This window comes from Manis pentadactyla, chromosome 17 (assembly GCF_030020395.1).
Source record: "Manis pentadactyla isolate mManPen7 chromosome 17, mManPen7.hap1, whole genome shotgun sequence".
Lineage (NCBI taxonomy): Eukaryota > Metazoa > Chordata > Mammalia > Pholidota > Manidae > Manis > Manis pentadactyla.
Window position 1 is genome coordinate 14,431,588 of NC_080035.1, and position 23,804 is coordinate 14,455,391.

A 23,804-nucleotide genomic window follows, 5' to 3' on the forward strand; every position below is an offset into this window, starting at 1 on the left:
CTGCCCTCATCATATTCTGTGACATTCCACCCTGCCTTTTCTATCCTCCCAAAGGGCCAGTTGCATCTAAAGTTCCCTCCTCTGGTTTTCAGTGAAAATCATGCTGTCTTGTCATGTTACTATGTAAGCTAGGAATTAGGCCAATAGTAATCTGATGCATGAAATTCATACTAATGTATAGGTCACATCCCCTTCCTCTGTTAGATTTTTTTTCATTTTGAAGTGGCTTGAGTTTTAATAATAATTGCTGCCATTTGTTGAGCACCCATATATGTCTGACCTTTGCTAATTGCCTTAGAATTATTTTCTCATTTAATCCTCATAACAACCTTAAAGGTAAAGAGATGATCATTGCCATTTTAAAGATGAGCAGACTGAGGCTCAAAGAGAAAGTAGTTTGCTAAGGTCACACGGCTAGCAAATGGGAGCCTGACTCATCTGATTCCAGAGCTTATAAACTTTATCATTACGTTATGCTGGCTTGCTAAGATAATTTCAAAATCAAGCCAATAAATATTTCTTGTACTTACCATGTCTGAGTTCTATGTTAGCACCTCTGTTTAAGGGATTTGTCACTCTTTTGGAAGAATAAGAAAACAAAGTGATAGTATTCTGACAGTACAGGGAAAGGATCCCAAACCGCAAGCTGCCACCCACTGACAAACTGGTCAGGTTGGCACCTCTGTGGTCAGCAGCCCAGATTGTCCACAGATCCTTTTCTCTGCGTCAGAAGCCATAGATTTACTTAAAGCTCTAAGCATTTTCAGGTTATCTTACCGGTTTGACTTTGTATAGGCAGAAAAAAATGAACAAATAGTTCATGGTACATAAGGGCAATTTGTAAATCAACTGCAACCTGATTTATGTATCCTTTCCTCCATCCAGCCTCCCTTCCCCTGCAAGAAGAAAAATGTGTACATAGAATTTAGCACAATGAAAACACTTTAATTGAATTTAACTGACAAACACTTTCTATGGATTTTTTTTAACTGTCTTAAAGGATGTTTTAAGTGTAAATTGGTTTCTGTTTAGTTGTATTTGTAATTCATTAACAGTACTTATTTATTTTAAGTTTGGCCTTGCGCTTCAGCAGTGATGAATTCTGCTATGATACGCATCTAACGGACTTTCAGCAAGTTGAAACAGGACCCTTTACAGGGTGTCTTTGTCTTTTGATAGGCACAGTCATTGGCAGCATCACTTTCCACCAGACAGCTGCTGCGGATCTCTCATCGGCTCTCACGGTACCCTAATGAAAATCTTCACAGTGCTGTTACTAAAGCCTGCCTCTCCAGGTAACGAAATTCTCCTCTCTCAATGATTTCAAGTTTCTGCATCTTTGTTAAAACAGTAACAAGTTTAATTGACAGTCTGTACCCACAGGTTTGGAAAAAGTATTGGCCTGGATATATACCTATTTCAGCTTGTGTTTTTAGAACATACATTATTTTAGGCATAACAACAATTTTAAGAGGTATTTTTATTCTTAAGAAACCTATTTTAGTCACTTGCTCAAGTCAGACCGTGATAAGTAAGTAAAAGTGGGTTTGGGATCTGAAACTGCTCCCCGTGTCTCTGAACTAGTGCTCTTAAGCCTTACAAATGGGGCCTCCCAAATTCACATGGGAACTTCCCGTGCTTGAACTGTACTGTCGCTCAAACTTAACAAAACTAACATTTCTTTAGGCTACACTATTTTTTTCTTATACATGTTTGGAAATTGGTATAAAACATTGGCTTAAATTGGCTTAGAGAATCATACTTGCCTAAAACTATTTTAAAATAATAAGATTAATTAGTAGTGCCCGATAGCCCCAGAGATTTCTTTTAGTTTCTTTTCATATGATCTGATAATTTCTTTTATGGTGGTTATGACTGTTGCCCAGTCATTCCTTGATATATAAAAGGAATTAAAAGAGAATCCGTTTTTAGCTTAGAAGAAACTATAATTCCCCCCTATAAATCTTCAGTTTATGGACAGTTTTTCTTATAGTTAAAATAAGCTCCTCGTGTTGCAACTTGGATTTGTTTTCTCTGGTGTATCCAGCTAGAACAAGGTTCCTTTCCTGTGTCTTTTGTATAATATGAGAAGTAATAAAATTGATTCTCCTTTTCTTTTAGAACAGGAGAATATTAGACTTCCAAATGAAAATTTGAAACGTTTATTTTAAGTTTAGAAACTTACTAAGTTTAGAAACATTTATTTTAAATTAAATGCATCAGTTGCATATTTTTCAGAGTCGTTAGTAGAAAAAATATAGACAGAGTAATAGATTCATCCCCTACCCAGCATTTACTTAGTCAGAAATTGGTTATAGATGTGTGTTAGTAGAAATAAATAGTCAATGCTAAGCCATGTAAACAGTTTTGGAATGTAAGGGAAAATTATACTTTAGATATACTAGAGTGAAATAAACGTTCTAGAGACCATTCCAAAATAAGACTAGACAGTGAAAACATAGCAATTCACTTGAGTCTAGTGTAATCTTGATACCCAAACCAGACAAGAATATGTATGAAAGGAAAATTATAAATCAAATTCATTGAATGACTGCAGAAATCCTTAATGCAGTACTAACAAACCAAATCTAGTAAGACAGTTGAACCTTGAACAATGCAAGAGTTAGGGACACCGACCCCCTACCCAGTTGAAAATCTGTGTATATCTTTTGACTTCCCTAAAATTGACTGCTGTTGACTAGAAGACTTACTGATAAAATGAACAGTTGATTAATACATACATTCTATGTTATATGTATTATATACTATATATTTATAATAAAGTAAGCAGGAGAAAAGAAAATGTTACTTTAAATTGTTGCAAATCTCCAAAATATTTTCCAATATATTTATTGAAAAACATCTACATATAAGTGAACCTGCATAGTTCAAACCCATGTTGTTCAAGGGTCAGTAATATATATGTTTTTTAAAATAATGAGCAATTTGGAATTTTCTCAAGAATGTAAAGAAATTTCAGTATTCTCTTTTAAATTCACCATATTAATTATATATAGTGAGAACAAGATCATTTTAATGAGTATAAAAGATTTAATAAAAACCCAACAGCCAAACCTAAAACAAACCAAAGCAAAAACAAACAAAATTCTTATTAGTAAAGCAGGAATATTCTTAGTAACCCATGAATAGAAGGGAAATTCTTTAATGTGATAAAGGGTATCCACCAAAAATTTAAAGCAAACATTCCTATGGTAAAATACTTGGCACATTTCTGGTAGAGTTAAGAACAAAACAAGAATGTCATCTTTCTGTATTTTGGGCCAGTGCATTTGCTCAAGGTTGGCTATATAAAAAAATTTCAAGAGAAACTACATATAAATTGTTAGAACAAATAAAGTTTAGTAGATTACTTACGCTCTCAAATCAGTGACATTCCTATATTCCAATAACAATCAAGAAGTCTAATTTTTTTAAATAATCCCATTCAAAGTAATTGTAGAATGCTTTGAGCACTAAGAATAGATCTAAACAATGACATGTAATACTTTTATGGAGAAAAGCATAAATCTTTATTGAAAGCTATAAAAGACTTAAATAAATTTGAAACTCTACCATGTTTATGGATGGGAAGATTCATTGTTTTATGCCAAGTTGATATATATAAGTTATATATAATTTAGTCAAATACCACCAAGGTTATAGTGAATTTGATGAGCTGATCTGCAAATGGCATGGAAATGTAAAGGGCCAGTGATAGCCAAGGAACTTTTGTGGAAGATTAAGGAGGTATATTTTCTCTGTGAGATACCAAGGTAAATTAAAAAGCTATAATCATTGTAAGTGTATTATTGGTACAAGGAAAGACAGATAGACCATATGAATAGACTTAACAAACCCAGAAACAAACCCACATATTTATGGGGAGTTAGGCTATGTTAGAGGTAGTATTATAAATCAAAGCTACTCTACAAGCTATAAGCCAGAAAGAAATGTATTACATGATTTATAATCACAAAAGCTTTCGTATTCAGGGACTATAAAGCATACAAATCAATGAGATGAAAGAACCCTAAACAGGCAAAGAAAGAGTATGCATGCACAGAAAATTCAAATGATCAACAAACATTTGAAAAGATGCTCAACTTCATTATTAGTCATGGAAATGCAATTTAAAATAATAATCATATATAATTTTATACTTTTAATAATTTTTTACCTATAAAAACATTTTTTGGTAGTGTAATTTCATTACTGCTGCTGGGATGGAAGTCTTATTACTTTGGGTTGATCTCACAGTATCTTTATACCTAAAAATATTAATACCCTTTGATTTGACAATTCTACTTATTGGTATCACCTCAGAGATAGACTATTATAGGTTTATATGTATAAGGAGTCATGTGGAGGAAGGTTCATTGCATCATTGTTTGTAAGAATGAAAAATTGGAAACAACCTATCTGTCCTTTGGTAAGGAATGAATATATAAATTAACATTTATATAATGAGATAATATATAGCAGTTAAAATGAAGTAGATCTAGATGGATTAATGATGTGAATCATGACAACTTAGCATTTCTTTTTATTGAAGTATCATTGATATGCAATCTCATACTCCAAGTATATAACACAATGGTTCAACAGTTACCCACGTTATTAAATCCTCACCCCCATTAGGGCAGTTACCATCTGTCAACATAGGAAGATTCTTGTTACAGAATCATTGGCTCTATTCTCCATGCTGTATTATCATCCCTGTGACCAACTTATATTATGATTGAGGGTTCTTGTGTCCCTTTATCCCTCTCACCCTCACCACCCACCCACCCCACCCCTCCACCATGGTAACCACCAGTCATTTCTCAGTGGAATCCTGACAATTTATACTGAGTGATAAAAGCAGTTCAGAAAAGGATCTTGGGTATATGATGCCATTTACGTAAAATGTCAAATTCAATTAAAGTATAATATATCTTTTACTTATATATATATGTAGCAAAATAAAAATATGGACAAGAAAGATACACAAAAATTTCAGGTGAGAGTTACCTCCGGGGATGAAGGGAGATGAATAGAATGATTAATATTCTCTGTAATTTTTTATGTGCCTAAAATATTTCAATTTAAAAAATCAATAAACTAAAAAATGTGTATTTGCATACTCAAAGGTGTTTCACTGAACCAAATAGTTAATTTTTCCAGTGTTATCAACTGACCACAGTAAAACTCTATTTTGTTACCACCCCATGACCCTTTGCAAATACTACAACTGCTATCTTTTTTATGTATTATCTGTTCTCTTCAGCAAGGCTACAGAGTCGAAAGCCTCTTTTGCTAACCTTCTCTTCAGGGTAGCACACTGGCAGGAAGGAACAAAAAAATTATTGTTGTAGAAAGTTTTTTTTTTGATGACCTTATTCCATATTGAAGCAGTGAAAAGAAATTGAATTTCATGGAAAAATTTTAAACAAAGATGAACATAATTTATATCCATGAAGTCTGTTATTAAGCAGGCAAAATAAAAAAAATTCTTTTAGCCTAAATTTGTTAAACATTAAATTTATTAAATATTAGCATGGCTTCTTTTTATTATGTTAATTTAATATTTAAAATATTTTTCATTTATTTGTTTATGCCAGCTGAGTTTAGACGGGGACATTCCTTCATCTGAGGGAATGACTTCCTAATGACCTCCTCCTCTGTAATATGAACATAGTTTTTACTATGAACATCCACTCTTGGAGATAGATGCATAATTCATTTCTGAAGAGTTGAAAACCTAAGAGGCCAAAGGGAAGAATATTTAGGAGGTTAGGAAGTTATCGGGTATTTTGAATTCCAAAAAAAATTTTTTTTTTTGAAGAGTTAATTGGAAGTCCTATTGTAATAAGAGTTCTACTCCATTTGAAAGGTTTGTATTTTGGACTGATGATCCAAAGAAATTTTAGGCAGAGCTGTAATAATTTAATCAGAAGTTAAGATTAACTGTCTTCAAGATTGAGGTACATGCTTTGTTTGCTATCCCTTATAGGCTTGTTTGGGGCAATCTAGAAATGTTCCAGTACAGGGAAAATGAGAGTATGTGTTGACAGAATATATAGACTAAGGGGTTTTTGGCAAGAGCGCGCGAAGTCAAAGCTTGAAAGTTGTCATTGTGAATCAAGCTGGTTGGACAGGAAGTAATGGAGATGCAGCTGTGGGGCCTAATTTTACCAGACCAGGCTCTAGTTAGTGAGATGGTGGTGAGAGGAAGATAGAGCAGAGTGCCCAAGCAAGGACTCAGGAAACAAGATAAAAGCCCAGCTACTGAGTATGAGAGATAAGGGGAGGGCTTGGTTTTGAATGACAAGGCAAAAGTCTGAGAACTGTGATGAAAGGTCAGAGATGAACAACAGTAAATCGGACTTAATGCTGTGAACTACTGGCCCTGAGTTATGTAAATCCCCCTATCATAGCCTGGAGTGAGAATGAGGCAGTAGGTGGGGGTGTCAGATATGTGGACAGGATTGTCACAGGGACAGGAATTCCAGCAGTTCTTTATATGCTCATCCAACATTATTATAGAGAGCTTATATTCAAGGTTCTGTATGATTAGATTTAGACCTAAGGAAAACCTAAATGAGATGTTCTCGGTGTCGTGGCACATAGTGGGAAGTTTATAGGAGCATAGCACGGGTAACCATGGATTAAAAGCTCCTTCTGTGGGCTCATTTGGGATCATAAATTCCAGATATAACTTTGTGTGGGAAGAAGCTCTGTTTTATGTTCTAATCAGCCCCTGATCTTCAGACAGTCTGTTTGCAGATGAAGAATGCCTCTGTCACTCATCAGATTGTTGTTCTGACGACATACATATAGAATAAATAAGCAGTTGTATTTTTTAAATGGAAGGAAAAACCAACCTGGATAATTAAAAATTCATTCAGTAATTTTTGTTTTAGAAAGTAAAGAGAAGCTCATTAATCCACCTCCACTAGTTTGAATTTGTGATTGCCAATTTGGAGTGGGTTACAGTGTTGTTGTTTTATTGATTTATGAAAATTTGGTAAGTCAGTTAAATGATAAACAAGATTTATGAGGCATACTAAATCCATTTTTAAAGGCAAATTATTTTAAATCTTATACTGCAAAATGTTGTATATAAATGAATACTGCTAATTACACATGAGTTTTACTTATTAAAGGAGATCCAACAAATACTTCATCTTCACATGTACTTTTTAATATTTATATTTATTTTTTTATAATTTATATTTGTTCTAAAAGTTGTCATGTTTGCATTTCACAGATCAAGATTGGTATTCCTTAATTGGTTGTAATTAGTGAGAGAGAGAAAGAGTGTGTGTGTGTGTGTGTGTGTGTGTGTGTGTGTGTGTACATGTCAGAATATACTTAGGAATCATTTCATCACTCCATCCTTCCCACCCCACCAGGTTTTTACCAAGCCTTGCAAGGTCAGCATTAGAAAAAAATCTGGTGGATGCTACAATAGAAATAAGTACTGATAGTAATCTGGAACCAGAATTGAAGGATTACAAATGTAAGTATTTGATTTGTTTCTTTTTTAAGTGAAATAATTATCATTTTAAATTAAATAAAAATGGTTTTGTCTTCCATCATTTTGTATTATATATTGGGAAATGAACCTTATAAATTGAGGAAATGAACCTTTAATGTAAAAAAAAGTTTGCAACCCACTTACAAGTTAAATCAGAGTAGTTGCTTGATTTAAGTGCATACCAGAAACAAGACCTCTCATCCAAAAGTCACAGTTGACACAAACATATTAAAGGCTCTGAGAATTCCTGCTGTGAATAAACTTGCTGAATTTTGTTTTTACCTTTTTTCCTAAATGTATTTCACCATAGAATCTACAGTTCTGTTTTCTTTACACAACATTTACTTTCTGAGGACCAGTGTCCTAGGTGACATGTTTGGAAAACTGTCTTCTTATGCATTGCATGTCCACCTGTAATGTCTTTTGTGGTACTCTCTTCTGGATAACCGCAAGTATAATTTTGAGTCTGGAGGAAGGTTAGCTTTCCTATAAAAGTTGTCTATTCTTCAATTACAGTACAAGGAAAGGTTCTCTATTTTTTAAGATAATTACCTATTTTATGAAAACATCTATTGTGTGACCACTCTCTAAAGGGGACTTATTGTGGCTCTTTTTGGCATAGACATTTTTAATAGGGGGTGTACACTGAGACAAGAATTTGGCATTAAGGAAATAATATGACTTTTTCAGAGTAAAATCATCAACTCAACATACTGCTGAATCTAGGTACAGATATGCAGAGTCAACAAAAAGAAACAATAACTCTGGGACTCAATGTTAATTGACTGAATCCTAGAATACATCCAAAGAAAGATGGCATCATCATTCGGGTTATCGATTGTTTAGTCTTGGCAAGAGGCTAGTGTTAGCAGTTCCCTTCTAAGCCTTGCCTCGGGAATTAACTTAAAAGACTTTTTGACTTACCTGGTTCCACTCATCTTTAATGTCATCTCTCTTGTAGAGAATTCATTTAATTCACTCTCTTTGTTCAGAGGAAAGGTTCACCAAATGACCTTCTGATGAGGATTTGGCTTTCCATGCAAGTCTCCCTTCTAATAATACGGTGATATGGCAACCAGTGTATCATGTAGTCCATATGAAAGATGCAGTGTTCATTGCAATGTAATATTTTGCAATTCAGGTTTAAATATAAGAATTTAGATATAGATCAGAATATATGTTTCAGGAGACTACAATATTCCCCTGAGGGTTAGGTTTGCCCTCAATTGTAATGACAGAAATCAAGTTTTTAGCCTACCAGGCTGAGGACTTGGACAAATTTGCCAAAATAATGCAACCCTATGAGATACTTAGAAGACAGCTAAGCCAGCTTTCAACGAGGGCAGAAGTAGCCTCACCCTCTCTGCATGCATTTCCCTTTTCTAGCTTGAAATGTTAACAGCAAACAGTAGTTGAGTGAATTGAATTGTTAAAGCCCTTAATCTACTAAAGAGAAATGTCCATAAACTAAACCGTAGATGACATCAGATGCTATTTGAACCTGAAATAAGTTTGTCATCTCAACATACTAATATATAGTAAATTGACTGCCATGATCCTGGTCTTTTCCTTTACAGTTTGATATTGGGTCTATTTCAGAGACTTAATGGTAGTAAATAATAGTAAATTCTCAGCATGACAGTTCATAGTTTTTCTTCCCTACAGACCTGTGAGTAAAAGGAAAATGGCAAGAATCTGTTGGAGGGAGAGGTCTCCTGTGCTTTGGCAGATGTGTAGCACTCAGCAGTCATTAAACAGTGTGATGTTTATTTTTAGCTCAGAATTGTTCATGGTACTCCATAGACACAAATGTTACTTTCCCCTTGTCTTTCAAGATGCTTTAGCACAAAAATAGCAATTTTTTTATATGAAGTGCGGGTAGGCAGGAAGGACGGGTCAATTGTTTAAGGCATTGTAATTGTCTAATCTGCTTGCCAGGATATTTCCACAGGATGAAATATTATTTGAAGTCAAGGGATTGAACATACCCCACATGGCAGAAAGTACATCTGACTATACTAAGTTCTATTTTTAGCTCTACTAATACTAGCTGCATGATTAGAAGCAATGTACTCATTTTATGTCCTTTTTAGTCTTTTCATGCTCCTTGTCTCATTGTTAAGAGAATTACATGAAAGTATATGAGAAACCAATGAATTGAAGCTCCTAGTTTGAGATCTGGCACATAAAAGGTCCTCCATAAATAAATAAATGCTATTGTGATCATCGGTACAAATACAACTATTTGTATTAATGTTATTATGACCTTGAAGTATGTCAGAGAGTGAATATGTATATTTCCTTACTGTAGGTAATGCATATGAAATTATATTCCCTGACTTGAAGAAATTTGTTATTTAGTTTCCTGGCTCCAAGGAGCTCACATTCTATTCTAGACCAACTATTTAAAGCAAATAGGAGACAGTACAATAATAATTACCACAGAGTAACTGTGTAGCACCTGGGGTCTTATTTGAAAATACAGATCTCCAAGACCATTCCTGAAAATAGTAATTTGAGAGGGATGGGTTGGTTCATCTGTGTTTTTAACTGAAGCTCTAAGGGATTCTCAGTGAGTTTTTTCAATAGGTGGGTTCTTAAAAAATGATATCCAAGGTACTTCAGAGTTTCTGAATGTGTATTTTATCTCTCTTTAAATTTCATTTATATGCTATTTGCTATATACATTTTTTTAAATAAAATGTATTACATTTTAGAACATGTTAATTCTTTCTTTGTAGAGCTTTAAGCTTTTTTTAGTAGAGCTATTGTATTTTATCATCACCTTCAAGCTTATTTCTTTTAGATGTTAAATTAAATCCTTGCTCAGCCTACGAGATCCTAGAGGCTGTACTGTATTCTGTTCAGGCCAGGCTTGGCCTCTCTGATGACAGTGCTGCCCGTGACTCTGTCCTGTGTGAAATGTTTAGGTGAAGTAGCATCTGGGTCTCTGAGGATTGGAGCTGTTAGTGCGCCGGTCTGCGATGCCCATGAGAGAATGAAAGTGCCCGATGTTCTGTTCTATGACAACATTCAGGTAAGACCATCGCTTTGCCCTCATGGATAAATAACCTCTTACATTGTGGTAGTTAATTCCATAATGAAACTGATTTAATTATTTTTGTAATTTGCTAAGTTCAGTTTGGATGACGCAAAATGAGGTGTTGAAACATCTTTTATTAAGGCATTGTAGAATTTAAAATTCCAAAGATATTTGAAAACTGGAAGAGATGCTGCTGTGATTAGGGTAATAAGTTTTGTTTGTGCACATATACTATATTTTTCAGGCAAATAAAGTGAGGATATTATTAAATTGAAAACAAAATATAACTAATCCTCATCTTCCCTTTTGCTTTTCTGTTAAATGATTTCAGTAGTTCAAAGAGGGAGGTGTGTCCTGTGCATTCTTTTCTTCATATTCCTTTCTCTTTCATAAAAATTCCTGGTATTTTTCTGTTCTTTACTTTTCCTTTTTTTTGTTTAATGGAGGAGAATAGCTAATGAATAATTATGTACCATCCACTAAGAAATAAGTGTGTACCCAGAAAGCTTTATTGTAGATGTGCACTTTAATAAGAAGTTTTTCCAAAGAAAATTACTCATAATATAAAAGGATTTTTTTCTTTTCCAGAATTTCTATCAGGTGGTTATGTATTTATTTTATAAGAAAGACACTTAAATTTTTTTCTAATATATGGTCACTAATCTGCATGTAAATAATAACCTTACTTTTATAAATTATGTTAGAAGACTTTGTTATCTTTACTATATTAAGAAGTTAGGGAAATTAAAGTAAAAAGAAAAGTAAAATTTATTTTTTATCTGCCATTTCCCAACCCTCTTTGTTGTTCAGTGAGTACCATAATTTATATCCCTACTTTATATTACCAGTATTTTTACAGAGTCTTCTTTCTCAATAAAAATCTTGATTAAATATTTTGAAATCTGTCAGAGCTGTGATTATTATCTATGACCTAGAAAAAAAGCATAACTTAGATTCATTCATTCCATATCCCATTAACTAATATAGGTTTTGTTTTTTATCTAGAGCATTAATGCTCTTATATAAGCAGTGGATAAATGAACAGAAAATAAAGAAAAAAATTAAAGAAAAAAACAGAAACTAAGACAAAAACAAATAAAGACAAAACATGATTGTAAGGAAAATATACTACTTCCAAGCATTGATGTTATCACATTCTATCCATGTAATGGAAAGGAATAAAGGAAAAAGAATCAGGAAACTTTGTTATAAGTGATATGTTACAAAACTCCCGGGTAACAACAGTTGAAAATACTTCATAGCACATAAGAATGCAGGAAATTCAGTAGCAGGGAGGGCCACTTTGCCCTTGAACACAGGTCTGTTGCCATGGTGTTTGTGACATAGACATTAAGGACCGCAGGGCTGCTGTGAACTTTACACAGTGGCCCTGAGGGACTTTCCATAACCTGTTTCCAAATGTACCTTCTCTTCATAAAACATGAATTAACCATTAATGAAAATTTAACTATACTAATTCTAGGAATGGTGTCTTCATTAAATTTGCTCTTGTTGCATATATTACTATTTCCTTTTATGCTGCACTTCATCTTTGAAGCCATAGTCTTCAGTGCCTTTTGAATATTTAGGTGCTTCCATACCATCTTATTTTATGCCCTGCAGTCCATTTGCCACACTGTGTTGAAATTGAGTTTTTAAATGTGTTTTCCATGCCATTAAGGCAGACTTGTGTTTGCTTCATTTTGTGTCTCCAGAAAATAGCAGAGTGCCTGGCATGTACTGATGGCTGCATAAGTATATGTTGAGTAGATTAATGAAAAAAAAAGGAAAAAGGTTTTGAATGTTCATAATCTCGAGTATTATTTCACTAGGTCTGTGTCTCAGAAGTATTATAGTAGTAAGGAGGAGAAATTGAATGAAAGAGAAATCAATAGCCTCTTAAGCCTAATGACTTCTAGTTCTGAAAAGTTTTAATTTCTTTCATGTGTCAATCCTTCTTCTAAGTTATTAGGATACACAGATTAAAATGCACACATATATGCAGCTCCAGGGCTCAAATGCTTGCATCTGTCAAGGGGAGAAAGACAAGAACACATGGTTACTATACAGTGTGATAGAAGTACGCACAGGTTACTGTGGAGCATTGATGAGATGATGGTCCTCCATTAGAATGATCCTAGAAAATGAGTTACAGAAAAAGTTGAGAGCTTCTCTCAAATAGGCTAGCATTTCCAGAGACTTGGTTATGTGAAAGAATAGCTCATTTAGAGAACTCACATAATTAATTGTCACTGGCCCAGAGCTGAAGTTACAACTGCGAATGTCAAGAATGAGGTAAGTTTGGAAAGGGTCAGATCATCCGGGCCTTGCTAATTAAGGAATTTAGATAATGTTCAGACGTGAGGAAGCCATTGAAAGATTTTAAGCACCTTTCCACTTTTGCTAACTTTGCATTCACTCTTTAATATTGTCTATATATAGGTTGGAACCAAGGCAGAGAGTCTAGTTAGGAAGCTGTTGCAATAATCCTGGTAAAAGTTATGAAGGATCTGAATAAAGGCAGCTGCAGTGGGCCAGAGTGACGAGGACACATTACAGGGCTATTTAGGAGGTAGGGAGTCAGTGGAACTCGGTGTTAGATGAAAGGCAAAGATTCTCCCTCAGGGAGCACATAGTCTGGTGGAAAAGTAAACAGAAGAGTAAAGAGAAAATTATTCTAAATTGTGCCTATGACTGGAACACAGAGTAGGAAGAAAGTATAGGAAATGAGGCTGAGACTAAATCAAGAAAGTGGAGGGGAGGGAAGGGGCCTGAGGGTGGGGGAAATGGGTGAAGGGGATTAAGAAATACAAACTTACAGTTATAAAATAAGTCATGGGGATATAATGTGCAACATGGGGAATATAATCAGTAATACCGTGTTAACTTTGTATGGTGACAGATGGTAACTAGTCTTATTGTGGTGGTCATTTCACAATGAATCACTATGTTGTACACCTGAAATTAATATAATATTGTATGTTGGTTATAACTAACTAAATAAATAAAAATAACAATTAGCCTTTAGCAAAAAGAGAGAAAAATACCTTTGTTCCTAAGGTATTAGGAGTCATATAAGAAATTTTGAAAAAGAAGTGATGTGATTTTGAACAAAGAAATGGCCGTTGATGTTGGAGAGAGCACATTGGCTCAAGGAGAGACTGGAGTTGGAGAAGCCAAACTGGCTGATAATAATCTAGGCCTAAGATAAAAAAAAACTAAATGAAAGCTGGGGGGATAGAAAAGGAAAGATACATACAGTTGACTTTTGTGTGGGTTAATGGCTTAGACTTAGAGTTTAATTGGATAAGGTGGGAGTAAGGTGGGCAGGAGGAGGAGAATGACAGAGGTTTGGTGGGTGGTAGAAAATGATGCTATTAATCAGGATAAAAGGTGTAGGATAAAGAGTAAAGTTGAAGAGAATATAATGAGGCAAGCTTTAGATATGTTGAGTTTGCAGAGACTGGGAGATAACCACTCAGTTTAATGGTCACCAGGGGCTGGAGTTGAGAGAGAAGGCTTTCAGCTGAAGATCAGTGTTGAGTTGGTAGTTGAAGCCACGGAGTGGACGAGAGGATTTAGGGAGAGCAGTCAGCAGTAGCTCTGCAAGTACTGGTATGCGGGTGCCTAACTCAGCACACAGCCCTCTCTGCACCTTCAGGTGGGCACCCACAAGCAACATGCACAACTTGCTCTGCCCTATACTGTGACCCCCCTTTCCCAGGAGAGCATATAGAAAGGTACCAAGAGAGAACAAATGAAGGGACATGTGGGAAATCTTAAGGAATTGCTGCAAGAAGATCCAACTACAGAGAGAAACTGTTAGAGAGGTAGAAAGGAATCAGGAGAGAGAGAACTGGGAGAGGAGATTGTTAAGAACTTGTCTGGAGTTAAGAACTTGTCTGGAGTACTAAGTAGGCCAAAGTGTTAAAAGAAGAATTTTAGACGCAGTGACCTTAGCCTTAGCTAATGTTTGTTGATGTGAATAATCTAGTTGGATGGAATGAGGGCATGAAGCAGGAGGACATGAAAAAAGAGGAATTCAACTATAGTTTGGATTATTTTTAGATATTCACATTGCTTTTTTATCTGACTCTACAGGTGCTCACTCCAACTTTTCTATCTATTCCTTATTCAGATGAGCTCATTTATTACTGAAAGAACTTAATGTTGCTTGGAAATTGGCAAGGAAGAGGTTTTTAGACCATATTATCTCTAGAACCCAGGTTATAAGGGTCTTCTAAGACTCCCTTTAAATAGAGTAACCATAGACCTAGGTTTGCTTGAGAGAGTCCCTGCTTATATTTGTTGTCCCAGAATAATTAAAAATCTAGAATCTTTAATGAATTTAAATGTCCCAGAATTAAAAATGTCTCTTATTCTCAAAAGTGTTTCAGAATGGACAATAAATTGGTATGCCCACTCTACTTCAAGCATTGTTAAAATTCTAGCTCCATATTGTATCTGAGAGCATTAAAAACAGAAACAAAAAACTACCAAGATAAACATTAGGTAATACTCATCTGTTTTTGAAGGAGAGAAAACACTTCCTCAGTTTTTCCTAAGAAAGAAACTCTGAAAGTACTGCTTAATTTGACAAATCAGAGGAAAATATTACAGATGTAAAAAGAAATCTATAAACTAAATCTTTAAAAAAGCAAGTGACAAACTAGAAAAATATCTGCAGTATGTATTACATACAAAAAGTTAATTTGCCTTTTTTACAAACAAGGAACTTCAGTAACTTCAATACTTAGGAGGCCCTTATTGTTTTGACACAGAAAAACCAAGAGAACGTAATAGAGTTATTAATTGTTCTGAGAAAAGATTCTCCCCTCAACCCTCCAGTGAGCCTTTTGACCTACTTAAGGTTGTCCTATTTTTCAACATACAAAAGAGCAATGTCATTTCCTGTGGCTATTGCAAAAACTTAAATCTTGTTCTGTTATTATATTGTGTTATATTGGAATTTTAAAAGGTGGAGGTAAATAATATATTTTCATTTCTAAAGCTATACATCCTTTAAAGGTAATAGTTAAGAAAAAGTCAGTGTAAAATGTTCCATGGAAATCTTCAATTATTTTAGAAAGCCTTTGTATATATACATAAGCAAGTGTTAATTTAAATATTGCATTAAATTATAAGCCAACTTTATACAGCAATAGCTGAAAAGTATTGAGATGAATTATAAAAACTCTTTGAAATATTGGTCAGTGACTTAGTCTTACTCAGGTGGAATATTGCAGGTTTTCAGTATTCAGTTACCTATTAGTTTACAAACTTGCAACCACGACACTAAAATCAAATTGTTTAAGATTGTCTACTTTAAGAGATGGTTTACTTTCTTTTTTAAAAAAATCGAATTTATTTAAACTAGAAAAACAAAAACAAAGTTACAAGGGTAGCTTCTTTACTATCTAACCATCTAACTTAACTCTCTTATTAAGCTATTATAAACACAGTCTGACAATTCTTTATTTCCCTTCTTATTCCTCCTCCTCCATTCTTTCTATGTTAGGTGTTTTATTCTGTACTCTTTTGTGTTTCCTTTGACTGGTTTTGTGAGTAGTTGATTTTATTTTTTGCCTTTGTATTTGGTTGGTCTGCTTTCTTTGTTGTGATTTTATTTTCTCTGTTGACATCTATTTAGCCTTAGGAGTGCTCCCATCTAGAGCAGTCCCTCTAAGATAGCCTGTAGAGGTGGTTTGTGGGAGGCAAATTCCCTCAACTTTTGCTTGTCTGGGAATTGTTTAATCCCTCCTTCATATTTGAATGATAATCATGCTGGATACAGTATTCTTGGTTCAAGGCCCTTCTGTTTCATTGCATTAAATATATCATGCCATTCTCTTCTGGCCTGTAAGGTTTCTGTTGAGAAGTCTGATGATAGCCTGATTGGTTTTCCTTTGTAGGTAACCTTTTTTCTCTCTCTGGCTGCCTTTAATACTCTCTCCTTGTCTTTGATCTTTGCCGTTTTAATTATTATATGTCTTGGTGTTGTCCTCCTTGGGTCCCTTGTGTTGGGAGTTCTGTGTGTTTCCGTGGTCTGAGAAACCTTTTCCTTTCCCAGTTTGGGGAAGTTTTCAGCAATTATTTCTTCAAAGACACTTTCTATCCCTTTTTCTCTCTTTTTCTTCTTCAGGTACTCCTATAATGTGAATATTGTTCCATTTGGGTTGGTCACACAGTTCTCTTAATATTCTTTCATTTCTGGAGATCCTTTTATCTCTCTCTGCCTCAGCTTCTCTGTGTTCCTGTTCTCTTATTCTATTCCATTAACGGCCTTGTGCACCTCATCCAGTTTGCTCTTAAGTCCTTCCAGAGATTGTTTTATTTCTGTATTCTTCCTCCCAACTTGATCCTTTAGCTCTTACATATTTCTCTGCAGGACCGTCAGCATGGTTATGACCTTTATTTTGAATTCTTTTTCAGGAAGATTGGTTAAATCTATCTCCCCAGGCCCTCTCTCAGGGGTTGTCTGGGTAATTCTGTGTTGGACCAAATTCTTCTGCCTTTTCATGGTGATAAAGGTAGCTGTAGGCAGGTAGCACATGTGTCAGCTGGGAGAACAAAGTCCTTTCCTGCTTGTTGGTCACCTTGCCCTTCTCTGCCCTGTGTCCATTACCCCCACTCGTGGAGCAGCCTCCGGATTAATCCCCTAAGCTGCCTTGGGTGGGGTTGCCATCAGGGCAGCCCAGAGCCCTGCGGGGAGTGGCAGGCACGCCGGGTGTGCTCTCCTGCGAGAACAGCGCCCCTTTGTGCCTTGCCCCGGTTTCCTCTGCACCGGGTAGCTGCATGCCGGCGGCGGCCCCTGGGTCTGGCCCAGGTGGCTGTGCACCGGGAGGAGATTCTGGGTGGGTGCTGTGGGCGTGGCTGCTCTCTGGCTGTTCTGCCACTGCGGGCATGCGCACCACTCTCCAGCTGCTCGGCTGCTGTGTCAGGGCCGCGCTGGCTGGGGGAAGAACTGGCAGGCTGCCTATCGCTGTGAGGGGCTTCAGGGGTGCGTTGGCACCCAGGGGGCTGGGTTGCCCGAAGTTCTTCAGAATTCCCAGCTGCTGGGCTGTGTGCCGGGACACTTCCATCCAGCAGTGAGGCCCTGTCCCTTTAAGACTTTCAAAAGGCACTCGCTTTTCTTTTGTTGCAGGGGAGCCAGCTGCAGGGACCCACTCGCAGATTTTACTTTTCTGTTTCCCTGATATCCAGCACACCATGCAATGTGTGTCTGTGCTCCCGGTGCATATTACTAGAGCTGGGTATTTAGCAGTCCTGGGCTTCCACTCCCTCCCCTCTCTGACTCCTCTCCTCCCACCAGTGAGCTGGGGTGGGGGGAGCGCTCGGTCCTGCCGGGTCGCGGCTTGTATCTTACCCTCTTCGTGAGGTGCTGAGTTCTCGCAGATGTAGATGTAGCCTGGCTATTGTACTGTATCCACTGGTCTCTCTTTTAGGAATAGTTGTATTTGTTGTATTTTCAAATATATATATATATATGGTTTTGGGAGGAGATTTCCACTGCCCTACTCATGCTGCCATCTTGGCTCCTCGATCCAAAAACAAAAACAATTCACCCATTTCTACCAGCCCCCACTCCCCACCTCTGGCTATCACCAATCTATTCTTTGTATCTATGAAATTGGTTATATATATATATATATATATAAAGTTAATCATATTGCACTGTGTGTGTATGTATATACATACCACAGTTTCTTTATCCATTCATCTATTGATGGACGCTACATTGTTTCTCTATCTTGGCTGTTGTAGTTAATGCTGCAGTGAATGTGGGAGCACATATATCTTTTTGATTGGTGTTTTCATTTTCTTTGTATAAATATCCAGAAGTGGAACTTCTGGATCATATGAAAGTTCTATTTTTAATTTTCTGAGGTATCTCTATATTGATTTCCGTAGTGGCTATACCAGATACACTCCCATCAATAGTGCACAAGGGATTTTTCATCTCCATCATCCTTGCCAACACTTGTTATTTCTAGTCCTTTTGATAATAAACCTTCTAACAGGCATGTGGTATCTCATTGTGGTTTTGATTTGCATTTCCCTAATGATTACTAATGTTGAGCATCTTTCATGTATCTGTTGGCCATCTGTATGTATGCTTTGGAAAAATGTGTCCTCAGGTCTTCTGCCTAGTTTTTAATCTGATTGTTTTTTTGCTGTTAAGTTGTGAGTTCTTTATGTATTTTGGATATTAGGCCCTTATTAAATACATGATGTGCAAACATTTTCTCACATTCAGTATGTTGCTTGTATTCTGTTGGTGGCTTCCTTTTCTGTGCAGAAGGTTTTTGATCAGATGTAGTCCCACTTGTTTCTTTTTGCTTTTGTGGCTTTTGCTTTTGGAGTCAGTAAAAGAATCATCACCAAGACCTATATAAAAGGTTACTACCTATGTTTTCTTTCCATAAGTTTTACAGGTTCAGGTCTAATGTTCAATTCTTTAATCCATTTGGAGTTAATTTTTGTGAATGGTATAAGATGGTAGTCCAATTTCATTCTTTCAAATGTAGCTGTACGATTTCCCCAACACCATTCATTGAGATAACTGTCCTTCTCCATTGTATATTGGGATCCTTTGTTATAAATTAATTGACCATGTATGCATGGTTTTATTTCTGGGCTCTCTGTTCTGTTCTGTTGATCTGTGTGTCATTTTTATGCCAATACCACATTGTTTAGTTGTGCTATGTCACATTTCCATTTTCATTTGTCTCAAAGCATTTTTATTTCTCTCTTGATATCTTCTTTGTCTCATTGGTTGTTCAGTAACATGTTGTTTAATATCTACAGATTTGTAAGTTTTCCAGTTTTCTTCATGAAATTTCTAGTTTTACACCTTTGCAGTCAGAAAAGATGCTTGATATGATTGCAATCCTCTTAGATTTATTAAAACTTGCTTTGTGGCCTAATATATATATTGGGAAATGTTCCATGTGCACTTGAAAAGAATGTGTATTCTGTTACTTTTAGATGGAATGTTCTGTAAATATTTGTTAAGTCCATCTGATATAACATATCACTTAAGGATGATATTTTCTTGCTGATTTTCTGTCTAGATGATCTATCCATTATTGTAAGTGGGGTATTAAAGTCCCCTACTATTTTTGTATTCCTGCATTAGGACTATTAATATTTGCTTTATATATTTAGGTGCTCCTATGCATAAATATTTACAAATGTTAAAACTTCTTGCTGGACTGATGCCTTCATCATTATGTAATGCCCTTCTTTGTCTCCTATTACAGGCTTTGTTTTAAAGTCTATTGTGTCTGATATAAGTACTGATATAGCCAACTCTAGTTTTTTGGTTTCCATTTGTGTGGAATATCATTTTCCATCCCTTTATTTTCAGTCCGTGTGTGTTCTTGCATCTAAACTGAGTCTCATAGACAACATAGGTAGGTCTCATTTTTTAAATCCATTCAGCCACTCTGTTTTTTTTATTGCAGGATTTAGTCATTTATGTTAAAAGTAATTAAAGATAGGTATGTGCTTATTGCCCTTTTGTTAATTGTTTTTCAGCTATTTTTGTAGTTCCTCTATGCTCTTTTCTTGTCCTCTTCCTTTGTGGTTTGATGACTTTATTGTCATCAAAAAATATTCTTTTCTCTTTATCTTTTGTGTATTTACTGTACACTTTTACTCTGTGGTTGCCATGAGACTTACATATATCACTTATATCTATAACAATCTAAAATAGATTGTTAACAACTTAAATTTAATGCCATTATAAAGCTCAACATTATTACTCTCCCTCCATATGTTTTATGTTTTTGATGATACGTTTTACATCTTTTTATCTTGTATATTCCTTATCTACTTATTGTAATTATAGTTATTTTTAATACTTTTGTCTTTTAACCTTCATACTATCTTTGTAAGTGTTTAATCTACTACTTTTCTATATTTTACCTTTCTAATGAGATTTACTCTTTCATATGCTTTCTTGTTACTAATTAGTGCCATTTCTTCTCAGCTTAATCAAGTGCCTTTAACCTGTGTAAGGCTGGTTTAGTGGTGATGAACTCCTTTAGGTTTTGCTTGTCTGGAAAACTCTTTATCTCTCCTTCATTTCTGAATAACTTGTTTTGTGACCAGGTAGCCTATTTTTGGTTGGCAGTTTTTTTCTTTCAGAACTTTGAATTTATCATGCCACTTCTTTCTGATCTGTAAAGTTACTACTGAAAAATCTGTTGATTGTCTCATGAGACTTCCCTTGTATATAGCAAGCTGTTTATCTCTTGCTACTTTTAATACTGTCTCCTTATTTTTAACTTTTCACTTTTTGATTATAATGTCTTATTGTGGGTCTCTTGGGTTCCTCTTATTTGGAACTTTCTGGTCTTCCTAGATCTAGATATCTATTTCCTTCTCAGAGTTAGGGAAGTTTTCAGCCATTATTTCTTCAGATAAGATTTCTGCCTCTTTTTCTTTCTCTTCTCCTTCTGGGTGCTCTGTGATGTGAATGTTAGCCTGCTTAATGTTGTTCCGTAAGTCCCTTAAGTTATCTTCACATTTTTTCATTCTTTTTTCTTTTTGCTGCTCTGATAGGGTGAGTCTCACTGCCTGGTCTTTGAATTGATTGATTCTTTCTTCTGCTTCACCTCATCTGCTGTTGAACCCCTCCAGTTTAGTGATTGTATTCTTCAGCTCTGTGACTTCCATTTGGTACTTTCTTATATTTTCTGTCTCTTTTGGAGTTCTCACTGTGTTCATCAATTTATCTCCCCATCTCCCTAGTTTGGTGGGCATCTTTATGACAATTATCTTGAACTTTTTATTAAGTAAATTACTTATCTCTGTTTCATTAAGCTTTTTCTCTGAGGTTTAATGTTGTTCTTTCATTTGAAATGTGTCCTCAGTCTATTTACTTTGCTTGACCCTCTGTGTTGGTTTCTATGCAGTATATGAAACAACCACCCTTACCAGGCTTGAAGGAGTGGCCATTGCCATTCAACCCTGCCTCTGCTCGTTTGTCTTTGAAATCATGTGCTTGTCCAAGCAGCCTATTATATTTTTAATAGCTCCCAGTAGTTGAGGATGTCCCAAGACCTGTCAGTGTTTGTCCCAAAGGAGAGGATCACAGTGCCTAGGTTCAGGTTGACTGGAAGCCACACCTTCAGACATAAGCTTTTAAAAGTATGCAAATATATACAGTCCTGTAGGACTGCAAGTATAATTCCTGCTGGCCACTACAGCCAGCTAATCTAAAAGTGTCCCTTGGGCAACAGTCACTAGTGGGGCTCCCCACAAGTGCACAAGCTCCTTTCTGGGTGATAATGGTGAGCTGAGGAAGGCAGAGGGAGCAGGCCACCATGCATCCATAGCCCATGTTCCTTGAGAACAGCTCCATGGGCCACTAAATGTGTGCCAAACCTGAAGCTTGCTCCTCGGGCGGAAGTTTCAGGACAAGCAAAGTGGCTTCCTTCACAGATGACTGGGTAGTGAGTCCTGATGGCTTTCAAAGTTAGATATTTGGGAGGCTCATCTCTCGGTGGGATGCCCCATGTGGGGCTCAAACCCTTTGCTCCTCAGGGAGAAACTCTGGGGTTTGAGCTTCCTCCTGTTTGTAGGATGCTTCACCAGAGTTGGGGTTTGTTGTGAAATTGTGTCCAGCCTCTCCTACCCACTTTGGTATAGTTTTTTTTTTCTTGTTCACCTGATATGTGGTCATCACTTAGCCAGACTTTAGGTTTTCTTAAAAGGGAATTGTTCCACCTGTAGCTGTAGATTCTGTGTTTCTGTGGGAGGAGGGGACCTCAAGATCTTCCTACACAGCCATCTTGAATCAGAACTCTAAATGTTTTACTTTCCATGAAGATATCTTTATAACTTCATTTCACCTTCATCATGCAAAAACGCAGTTAACTCTAGTTCTTTTTTCTTTAGCACATGGTAGTGATGGAAGACATGCTCAAGGACTTTCTTCTTGGAGAACACCTTTTATTGGTTGGCAACCAGGTGAGTTATGGCTGGAACTCAGGTACTTATGAACAAACGATAGTAACAGTTTAAAAGCAGTAAGCTTCTTCTCCTTGTTGGAATAAGTTTTTAGAAATGATTCTCTTATTTTCTAACTAACTGACTAGTTTAATTAAACTATAAGGGTCTTCTGCCTTCTAAACTTTAGAATTAACCTCAGGGCTTAAATTACGCACACCCCTCTTCAATCATCCATCAACTTCTGTCAGTTTACCTCATAAATATCTACTCTTTCCCACCCTAGCCCAGCTCACCATCACCTGCTACAGCAATAGTTTCCTAATAGAGCTCCACCCCAGTCCAGTCTTACTCCACTCTGATCTACTCTTTGCTCTGCAGCCAGATTAATACTTGTAAAACTCACATCTGACTGAGTCCCTCTGTTTCATTTCAGTTGGCCCCCCTTGCCTGTAGGTGTAGTCTTCAGTATGGCTTACAGTGTCCGGAGGATCTGCCTGCCTGCCTAGTCCTAGGCCTTGGCTCCCTCCCTTCTCTCACATGGTGTTAGCTGGAGCCACTCTGACTTCCTGCAGTTTCTTATCTCACCCTGGTCCTTGGTACATATACTGGAAAATTCTCTTTGCATGGAGCAGTCCTGGTCCCCTTCCCACACTGCTTTCGCCTAAATCCTGGGAAGGCTTTCCCTGTCTCGAGCTGAGTTAGGTTTACTCTCCTTCTATGCCTATCTACCTCCCTGTCATCATACTAGTCATATGTTACTATAGTTACATGTCCCAACTGTCTTTATGATCCTCAAGGATAGAGACCATGGTTCTCTTACTATCCCTGTATCCTCGGTTGCTAGCACAATGCTTGCTACATGGTAGATATTCAGTATGTGTTTATGGAAAGAATGGATGAATATTTTATATTTAGACGGTTCTGATAATTTTTCTCAATTGAATTTTGGATTCACAGTAAATTACACCTTTGGGGTTTTTTTTAATTGGTCTTAAGGTAACAAACTTTGTTTTTCCTTTTTTTTACTTATAAAAACAATACATATTCTTTATATTTTAGTCCATTAAATTTATACTAAAGTTTATGCCATAAAACTTATGCCATCTATCTACTGAACAAACTATTTGGTGCATGAATAGCTGGATTTTAGAGAACAACCTGGAATAAATTCCTAATGAGTAGTCAAAATGATTTAGAAGTAATATAAATTTAAAATTTAAACTTAGTTGATTATTTTCAGGACATTCTAAGATTTGACTGAATTCCTTGTTTTGTAAATTT

The 23,804-nt window shown here is 36.1% G+C and overlaps 1 protein-coding gene across 5 annotated transcripts in view; it reads left to right on the top strand.

Moving 5' to 3' along the window:
* The window catches only part of VWA8 (von Willebrand factor A domain containing 8), a 392,879-nt gene that overhangs the window by 163,651 nt on the left and 205,424 nt on the right, over nucleotides 1–23,804 (top strand). For all 5 annotated transcript variants that reach the window (XM_057494495.1, XM_036932428.2, XM_036932430.2 and 2 more), the window contains 4 exons: nucleotides 1,180–1,295; nucleotides 7,395–7,501; nucleotides 10,450–10,556; nucleotides 22,470–22,541. In XM_057494495.1, coding sequence (XP_057350478.1) covers nucleotides 1,180–1,295; nucleotides 7,395–7,501; nucleotides 10,450–10,556; nucleotides 22,470–22,541 — 402 coding nt within the window. The remainder of the gene's footprint in view (nucleotides 1–1,179; nucleotides 1,296–7,394; nucleotides 7,502–10,449; nucleotides 10,557–22,469; nucleotides 22,542–23,804) is intronic.